At 41.7% G+C, this 10251-nt stretch overlaps 1 protein-coding gene across 1 annotated transcript; it reads left to right on the plus strand.

The window, feature by feature from the left end:
* Positions 1-1961: 1961 nt before the first annotated feature.
* On the plus strand, positions 1962-5862 carry LOC136423968 (uncharacterized). The gene is made up of 6 exons (XM_066412404.1): positions 1962-1983; positions 2094-2193; positions 2364-2523; positions 3357-3608; positions 4293-4500; positions 4977-5862. Exons 1-6 carry the CDS (start codon positions 1962-1964, stop codon positions 5189-5191), a joined length of 957 nt encoding a protein of 318 aa, XP_066268501.1. The 3' UTR covers positions 5192-5862.
* Positions 5863-10251: the final 4389 nt, after the last annotated feature.

Genomic DNA, 10251 nt, shown 5'->3' on the forward strand with positions numbered 1-10251 from the left:
TATTAACCTTAAATTCGCTAGCACGACCTTAAACGCTTACGTTCTGCCGACGTGCTAGCTGTTGTCGTGTCAACTGGTAAAAGGTCCTGGGTATTCCCCAATAATGTCCACTATCATTATATACTGTGCAAATTACATTTTGTGACTAGTCAATAACATCGTATCAAGAGGTCAACGAATTTGACTGGGATACAAAGCATATGATCCACAAATAGATTATAACATCAGCTGATATCGTAGCTATTATCACATTCAAATAATAACCATTACAATTCCACACACCCAGCAACAGTTGGGTAATAACATCAGCTGTTGTCGCATAGATACGTTAAGATAGTTTCGCTGCAACAAGCGGTTGCAATAAAAACTTCTCCTGCCATGCGTCAGTTGGATACGGTCTTTGCAACCGTTAGATCTGCTAAAAGAGTCCGTTGCCCAAAAAAATGAACGGCTGCATGAACGTGTGTCTATATCGGTGGAAATTCCCTTTTAGCTATCCCAGCTGATATCAAGCGTCAAACTGATGAACGCTTGTTTGTAACTGAAGAAATTAGCAGGCAAAGTTCGGCAGCCGCGCGCGAGGTCGGAAGTACACAGCCCGGGCATTGTGTGTGAATCGGTCCGGCGCTTGCAGCTGGAAAGTGGCTTTTTGGAGGTGTAGCCAAGTGCAGATTGTAATTGCAATCAAAAGAGATTGTGTGTAGTGAAAATGTTGTCAATTTTTATACATAATCTAGAGTACATGTTCTCAACATGGAATGAAAAACATTGGCACATTTCCTATAGCTTCATTACGAACGCGCCCATGTAAAACACGTTTTATAACATGTAAGCCTATGGGGCGAAAAAACTCATGAATGAGACCTTAACAAAAGACATCGTGCATCATCACGCCCAACCTAGCAGACGATTTGCCACCAATGCGACAGCGGGATCGTGGGTTCTAGCTGCAACACAACATAATTTCTAACACTACATCAGGAGGTCACCCTCCTTCCCTGAGTAATAACTTAGAATCTGACAAGAACAACGAACAAAACAACGTTTTTGGCCACTATGTAACGAGCATCACATCCTACTGTTCTGAACAGTTATTCCGGGAAACGTACCCTGATGGGAAAGACTACACTATCCACTCGTTTGAGCTGGATGCGAGGCTGGCACCCTACTTCATGTCCTACTCCAACCACATTCTTCACTGTCCGGTCGCCGTGGCGGGGCAAGACGGTCAGCTACGTCATTTCTACCACTTTTCTTAACAGTGTTTTCTCAGGGCGTACCTAAAGCTTGACCATTCAAAGTCAACTCCAGAAGCTGGTGTTATTTCATAAAATACCACGTCTTCATGAATACAGAATCAACCATATTTGTGAAAATTAATCACATATGAATAGATTTGAATTTGTTTATATTTGGCATGTCACCCGTAAAAAACTGCCATACAAAATTGAAAACATAAATATGTATATGAACAAATAGATGAACCGTTAATGATTCAGGAATTCAGTATAACTCATATTGAATAGCATGGTGTTTAGTCTTAATCTTAAGTTATATTGAACTCATTAGCATTATTATAGGCAAAGGCATATAAGTGTGGATATTTACTAATGCTTAAAATTTTGCCATACATTGTACCTTTTACAATTGTTGTCCAATGAAGTTTGATTTGATTTGATTTTGGTTTGGAAATGTCACTGTAGCATTAGTATTGGCATTTTCACAGGAAACATCACGGCGTACGCCGAGTCGGCCTGGAAACCTGACAAAGGCAGAGTTGCCGGCAAGGACATGCAGTGGGGAGGGGGAGCAATCTACGCCAGCGATTCCGAGAAAAATAATGAAAAAAGCGGCAGACGATTCGGTGTGCAAAATGTCATACCAATGGTGGATCTGTCCACGTGGATACAGGAAAACACCGGAATGTATAGTTTAATGTATAGATACTTTCCTTTTTTATTATGCGTAGCTATAGGTCCTCCGGTATGAGTGATGTAGAAATTATCGTCTGGAGCCTTAAGTTCCAAGCGGCTATCAGAGGCCTTAAAACGATGTATGAAGATAGTTAACTGTAATGTTCTTTCCCATTACAGCCGTGGAAGACTATGTTATTTTCAAACTTGACGTCGAGGGAGCTGAGTACGAGATCTTGGAGAAGATGATCAAAGAAGGGACCTTCAAGTGGATAGACAAGTGCGTGTGTTGATTCTTCAAGTCTTTTCAGCTCTTGGAAACTAAAAGTGCTAGTCAAACCCCCTATGGCCTACATAATCTATAACATTGTACGTGTGCTGATGCATTTGCTTTTGGATATTCATCCCTGTAGAAGACTGTGCTTCATGTACTGTATCCGAACATTGCAGGTTTTATGGTGAGTTCCACAACTGGACTCCGGTACCGGGATGGACAACAGAAAGAAAACAAGAACTTAGGCATACCATGACTACCCATGGCATCAAAATCCTTGATTGGGCAGGGGAGCACGAGAGATACGAAGATTTGGAAGATCTTTGCAAAATTGACGTAAGTACGTGCTCTTTCCAAAGCCCTGCTTTGAAAAAATAACATAAGTCATCTGATTGTGAGCATCCTCCCAGCAAACATATGTTCGTTACCACCCATATAGCGGCCCTGCCCTTCCGCGCCCCTGACCACGCTTCTGGCGACGTCTCCGTTTCAGCCAATCAGAGGGTTTGCTAAAGCTCATCTCGAGCAAAGCAACAAAGGACGCTGGGAAGCTATCAGCCAATCAGCTTACGTCTTACATCGCTACTTAATTATTTATGAGCAGCTTACAACTGTTTGTGCGAAATAAGGCTAGCTCATTAATTATTTATGAGCACTGTCAGTGACGTCCCCAGAAGCAAAAATCTCCGTTCAAAAGATCAGGACTGAGACCGGGAGAGTTTGCCGAACATTTCCCGAGCGGGTTTCAGCGCTGATAAAGGATTGTGAGGTGCTCAAGATTCAAACATGAAATACGTTCTCATTCCAGGCCCACCCCTTGTACCAACCTCCTTGCTTGTACATACCGTGGCGTAAAGGCCTGCGACCGGTCCTTCTCGCTGCGTTAGCGTTAGTCAGCCATTAGCCAATCGTAGACTCTCCCTCCTGTTGTTGGAGAGAAAGCTTCTAGCTAATCACGTTGTCGCTTGACTGTAGGCGGCGACGTGGTTGGCTGCACGAAAAGGACGGAGGTGTCATAGGAAAGGTCTTCTCTCCAAACAGAGGTTGATGGAGAAGATTGTGACCTTCTTATCTTTATGGCCCCTTTTTGCTGTCTCCATCAACATCTGCTCGCAGTCGGAGGCTCCAAGGTCCATGTTACGATGGATGGAATTTGTTGTTATTTACAGCTCCCGGAGGACACCCCTGGAGCAGCTGGAGTGGTCTACTCCAACTGTTCCCGATCCCCCGGCGGTCACACCAGGCTGGCCCTGACGGTTCAGGTCGGGATGAACAGGAAGGCGGCCCACAAGCTAGTGGAGACCATCAGGGCGCACCCCAGCAACATGCCGGTCACACTCTTCGTGTACGGGGACTTCGTGCAGAGCTTCCCGGACCTGATCACCAAGTGGGCCGACAGATACACTATAGGAATACGAGGAGTACGTTCTTTTGTTCATTTCTACGTGCAACATTTTTTAATGATCTTAATCCTTGTCCTACTGTTTTTTTACGCAATTGAATTAATTCATCTGAATTCTTAATCAGGTCATTGGCCCTTGACTTCCTCTGCTTTGCTGTGGCAGAGTTACTTTCGCATTCGGTGCGTTTTGTTTCGATATGACGCGTTCAGTTGAGAAATCCCTCCAATCCGTAAATGTACGGTCCCCGCATACAGGCTCTGTAATCTGCAACCTATGTATATGCGTCCAGCAGGACAAGGGTTTAAGATACTCTGCTACGTAATTTGGTTAACTTACATTATACACCGACCTACTTGAAGGACAATAGAAGAAACCTAAGTGAGAAGAAATTGTGGACGACCTATCGCTCCTTGCCTTCCGCCATCTTGATGGCGTACATGTAGGTTGTACCCCAATGGTACTAGTATCCGGCAGACTGTGTTGAACATGTGAACCCGTCCATTTTTACAAAGTTGACCCGATTCTATCATGAGCAATCACCTGTCCTATAGCAACCATTTTTCTTAGTCCCTTGAGTGGTTGCTGGATCAAGATTCGACTGTGCTATCAGTTAAATGTCATTATGAATACACAACTTTGGATTAAAAATCAAAGATGTTCAAAGCACTGATCGCATTTCTTGAATCATCCCCGGCATCACAGAACGCACCATTTCCGGCAGATCATTGGATCCTACAGAACGCTAACGTGATGCGGATGGGTATGATATCGGCCGTACAACGGATGAAGGAAGTGGGGTTGGAACCAGCCTACTTCTCTCCTGCTGGCCTGTCGCAAAAAGTGAAAGATATAGCGAAGAAAAGAGGACTGAGGATCATTCAACCGACAACCATGTTTTCTCCGAACATTGGTAAGTTTGCTTTTCTTTGTATGTCAAGCAACGGCCCTGGAGTAAAGGCCTGCTAACCGCTCTTGTCGCTAGCCTTCACTAGCCAATCATGTCGCCGCCGACGGTTTTGTGGCAATGTGATTGGCTGGTAGCTCCCTCCAACAAAAACAAGGCAAGTATCTAATTGGCTGATGGCTGACCAGCGCTAACGGCAGAGGGACAGTACGCTATCGTAACTGTTGACTTTATCAGCAAATGCTGCTGCCATAGGGCTCTGCACCGTATGATAAAAGATAAGATATGATAAGCTAAGATAAGATAAGATTAGATAGGATAATGATATAACGTAACGTAATGTAATATGATATGATATGACATGATATGATATAATATAACACAATGTAATGTAATGTGATATAATATGATATGATATAATATGATATGATGTAATGTAACAAAGAAATGAACAATTCAAGTCTATGCTTCTTTCAATTCAGGAACGCTGTTGACGGAAGACAACTACTATAAGTACCGAGACGTGGAGAGGACCCCCAAGGCGCTCCGGATCTTGTATGAACGCATCTCGAAAGGAGGGATTCTTAGTCTGGACAGCGACCATCCCGACAGCTACATGATCTCCGCCTTCCTCATGGACTATCTGTACGAAAACTCCGGCTTTGAACTTGTCAGTATGGACAACTGTTTGAAGTGATGTAGTCAGTCTGAAAAGTTACATTGAACGTTTTCTGTCAAGGGTAAAACAAGTGATGACGAAAAAAGAAGAAGAAGAGGAATAACTTTACTGCACAACAATTGTACACGGTACAAAGTACGGCAGCAACTATTATACATGTGCATAGTACAAAAACGAGGTACAGAATAAACTTAACATCGTAATTGCTAATATAATAAGAGCTAGCATAAGTCTTTGATATAGTGTTTCAATCGAGTGATATAAGACGCTGACAAAAGGAAACGACTAAAGGCCCCCTCTCATTAGACCCTTGGAACGCTGGTGGCGTCGCTGCGGTTGATCGACTCTTTTAAAGCTCAGTGTGTTTTGTTGTCTTTTTGATCATACTTGTACGTTTTGAATATTCCCATTACAATGTCAAGGGTAACACAAATTTAGTTTAGGACGCAGCGATGCCGCAAGCGTGCCGCGTGTCCAGTGAGAGGGGGGGGGGGGGGTTAAAGGGCATAAGACACCAATGACATCAACATTAAGATTTTCCTGAAATTACATAAAACATAATACTATTGTTTAATGACATAGAAATTTTCACAAAATATTCACACTTCGGACATCGTGCCATTAAAACTCCATACCTCCTGCTTTTGATTCTTCCCACCAGGTTATTAAACTAATCAGTGACTTTCCCACTCATGACGTCACAATGAACGTGGAAGCCGATTTGGAACTTTGCTTTGCAGCTCGGAAAGGACGTTTTTTTGCAAGCAAACAAAATAGATATTGTTGTGTCCTTTAATTGAATGTTATCACCGTAATAAGGCACTGTTTGCTCATCAAATAATGGTTTTCGCAAGCCGTGGTGTAAGGTTACGTAGCGGCTGCCGTGTTCATTGTGACGTGATGACTGGGCATTAGTCACTGATTAATGTAATCACCTGGTGAGAAGATCAGATAAGATTAAAGAGCTTGATCCATGGAAGTAAAGTTTCTGATGGTTCAATGTTAAATAACATCAGTTAGCCCATGGCTACTTTCCCTCAGCCAATGGGAAGCCCCCATTTTCTGTGGTTATATCCACATAGTGTGGGATATCAGAAAAGTGTGAGTGATATCTGTGGGTGATATAGAAAAACTGTGGGTGATATAGAAAAACTGCGGGTGATATAACCATGTGACCTATTCTGACCAATCCCTGCTCTGATTTCTAAATGGCCCGGGGATTTGGGACTCTCCCCATATGTTTAACTTGCCTTGTCTGTGCTGGCCTTGCAGCTGTTACATGTTTCTTAGCATGTCCAGCAAAAAGAGAGATTTCTGGACTTTCAGGACAAAATGAAGTAACGTTTAGTAGAGCTGCTGAACTAGGGAAGCTTCGGGGAAGTATGCCATGGGCTAAATTAGATAGCTGATGGTATTGGCCTCGATATCTGGATATAACAGCAGCCACTCCCATCAGCTATCTATTACAAATGTGTGTATTTGTTTAAACGTTTATATTTTTCTTGAATGATGTTACTCCTATTTCAGATAATAAGAAAATGTTGTATTTTGGTGTCTTATGCCCTTTAACTGTAAACAAAACGCATCCTGCCGCTTGAGTAAGTTTAATATTATGCAGCTTATCAATTGGATATGTGTAACCTTCATCGATATAACCAATGATCATTTTACATGGGTAATATTTTCAATGATATTTTACCATTCCAATGTATCTGCGTACGTGAAAGTTACACAAAAAGTCTCGTGTCAATAGTGGGATATTTAAGGTCAAGAGAGTCAGGGGTATGCGTCACAGTGTAAAGGAATGCTAGTATCATATTTTGAGGAGTACTGTTAGATTTCGCTAGAACAAAACAGTTACTTTTACAGTAATTGAAAATTAAGTTTGTGTTGTCCTCACACATGACCGTAGGATGTTTTAACAGGTGAAACAGTGCGCCGTGTACGTAGCTTTTAGAGGAGAGTTATTATATATCATCCCAGATTAAATATAAGCGAAGGTATGTGTGATCTTAAACATCTAGATGTCTAGCTTTTTTGTTTGTTTCTTCTATGTAAAAGAGTCGTAGATTAATAAATTTTGTCACCGACCCTAAGTGATGTGCATTTAATATATCTGCAAGATTTTGTACTTACCTACTAGAAAAATAATAGCTGTTACGCTCTGAGATGGTTTACCAGCTGTATAATTTAAGTAAGTATGTCAACAAAAGGAAAAGTACGTACTCAAAGTAAAGAGAAACAAGCATTTCCATGGACTAGTCACATATAAACGTACACGTAACTGATGTGTAGCTAGAATGCACATTAAACCACTTGGCTTCACATGTTTTTCTAGGTGCAAAGAGACGGTATATTTGAAGATGTCAGACATCGCAGTTTAAAATCGTGGCTCGATGTTTTGATAACCAGTCCAGTGTATGAAAGGTAGGAAAAGTGGACCGTTAGTACCCAATCATTAAACCATAGAACAAATATCAAAACTACTGCAATTGAGTGGAGTTCGTAAAATGCAATGTTGCTAAAATAGGCTAGAAAAGGTGGGGGAATGTTTTGGGTCAGGGTGATTCCTTCATGTGTTAATAGTGCGTTTTTATCTATATCTGTCTCTACCTTTAGGTTTGAATGCTTACCGCACAAGTTATTGATTTTAATCTTTCGAAATATCATTCAGTGTACAGAATATATATACCAGCTTCTGTTACGCCTAAGGGCGGTTATATTGGCCATACAGGTACAGAATTCAAAGCAGCGCACTGGTGTTGGTCGCTCAGATTAAGAACTACTGCAAATAACGTATATTTCAAAAGATGCAGGGAACAGTTTCGCGGCATGATAAAATCTGAAAAAAAAGAAGATATCAGGCCAAGGAGACGACCTCGAGGTTTCGGCTTAAGAATAAGGAAAAAGCAACTATTCAAAAGGTCAGTGACCACTAATACGTTTTAGAAGACCTATAGCTATATTATATAGACGTCTAGACATAGTCAACAGCGAGCTCTAAAGAGTTATCAGCCATTTGGAGGTGTGTATTTGTGGAACCCAGCGACCCCTAACCGATGACGTCCACGCCCTACAAACCCAATACAAGAGGATTATTTCGTACCGGGGACGGCAGGGGAAAACATGGCGTTTCGCTGTGCCTTAGCTCTGACTAGTGGTTCTCGTTGTTTCTACAGAAGTGGTAGTGGAGGGTTGTTGTTCATGGCCCAGCACCTTGGACCGCGAAGAGAAAGGTACGTTGTTGAGAGCTCCGATTGTTGAGTTATTATCAGTTTGTTTTTGGCAAGCAGTGTACGTATACGTCCTAGCGTAGAGCTATTGAAATTGGGGCGTGTATGCCGCACTTTACATGTTGAAAAGCATCTAGTGGTATTTTCTTATTTAAAACTGATTTGAAACATGTTCAGGACAGAAGGTGTCTTTGTACATCAACTCCTATTCTTAAGTCTTTCAGAACTTTTCGCGATGTGGGACATAATTGTTTTAGCAAGACATAAGTTTTCTGTCACTAAAACATGCTAAATACATCTTAAGCTCTTTGAAACTTCTTTGGTCGAAACTTTTATCTTGTAGATTGATTATGATAAAGGTTCTAAACTCTGTGATTTTTTCCAAGGACCGTGTACTCTAAAAACGGAGGAGATGAATGAGATGTTGAACGGCCCGGACTGTGTCTTGGATTTGTTCCCGCCTGAATGCGACGCGGATGGATACTACAGCGCCAAAAAGTGTGACATTTTTCAAGGATATTAAGTATATGTAGGTTCATCAAACATGTAGTCTCAGATTAATATCTGTATAACTTCTCACAGGCACGCGGCGCGAGAGCAGCTGGCAAGCCCCCCCCCCCCTCTCACTGGACACGCGTCACGCTGACGGCGTCGCTGCATCTTAAACTGGATTTGTGTTACCCTTGACTTTATGATGAAAATTTCATTCAAAACGTACAAGTAACACCAAAAAGACATGAGAACACACAGAGCTTAAAAACATTCTTTTTTTGTCGATGAAATTCGTTGAGTCAATTTGATCGGCCACAGCGACGCCGCCGGCGTGCCGCGGGTCCAGTGAGAGGGGGGGGGGGGGCTTGACCAGCCAGCTGCTCTCGCACCGCGTGCCTGTGAGAAGCCAGTGTGGTTATACGGTTATACAGATATGAATCTTTAGATATGGGATAAGAGGGGAGTCCCCTCTTGCCGGCATAGGATTCCCGTCGTGTCTACCTTAACCCTATCCAGACTGGGCTTTTTTGGTATATCTGGGACTGGGGGGGGGGGGGGCTGATTCAACCCCCCCTCATAATTTCCAAACGGTATGATGTATCATCACCAAATTTGCAGGGAGTGATATACACGTCAAGTTTTATAATTCCTGTAATTTTGGTGACGTTATGACGTAATATGACGTAATTATGACGTCATCGATGTGATTTTATTGGCTAAATAGGGAATTCCCGTAATATCTAAAGGTATTAAACAAAACGGTTTGTATTATTCATTTTAAGGTATGCAAGGCATACAACGTCAATGGTAAGTACGTTGACGTCAAAATGACGCCATAGAATGACGTCATATGTTGTTAGCGATCCCTTGGGATCCGCCATCTTGGATCGGCCATTTTGAAAGTTTTGAAAATCCTTTTTTTCCACTTATGACCCCAAAGGACACTGAAAATAGACTAGAAACGTTGATCTTAATGTTTCTGATAAAGAAAATGTCAGGTTTTGACGATTTTAAAGGCAAAAAAGCCTGCTGATACCTGAAATAGTGATATAGTCCGCCATCTTGGATTTTGACTGATTACGTCATCAAATTAGCATAAATTATGAACATTAAATCAGGGAAGTTACATATAATTACATATAATGTTATACATGTAGGAAAACTAGTGTAGTTGTGCAAGAAAACCTGAGATAATCATTGTTTTCAAAAAATTAATGATTTTTGCATAAAATGCCTGTCAGAAACCAGTTGCCATGGTAACATGAAAAATGATAAACTTTAACCATTAGTATAAAATTGTTCCCAATAAAATTTTAGGAAAAGTCACAAGTTTGGTAGTCGTAGCATACATCG

Source organism: Branchiostoma lanceolatum, chromosome 1 (genome assembly GCF_035083965.1).
Source record: "Branchiostoma lanceolatum isolate klBraLanc5 chromosome 1, klBraLanc5.hap2, whole genome shotgun sequence".
NCBI lineage: Eukaryota > Metazoa > Chordata > Leptocardii > Amphioxiformes > Branchiostomatidae > Branchiostoma > Branchiostoma lanceolatum.

Bases quoted from the DNA above. Each gene is read 5' to 3' on its own strand.
- LOC136423968 (XM_066412404.1), top strand. From the start codon at position 1,962: ATGCGTAGCTATAGGTCCTCCG. The intron at 2,194-2,363 runs GTGCGTGTGTTG...CGAACATTGCAG, and splicing joins ACCTTCAAGTGGATAGACAA to GTTTTATGGTGAGTTCCACA. The intron at 3,609-4,292 runs GTACGTTCTTTT...CCGGCATCACAG, and splicing joins ACACTATAGGAATACGAGGA to AACGCACCATTTCCGGCAGA.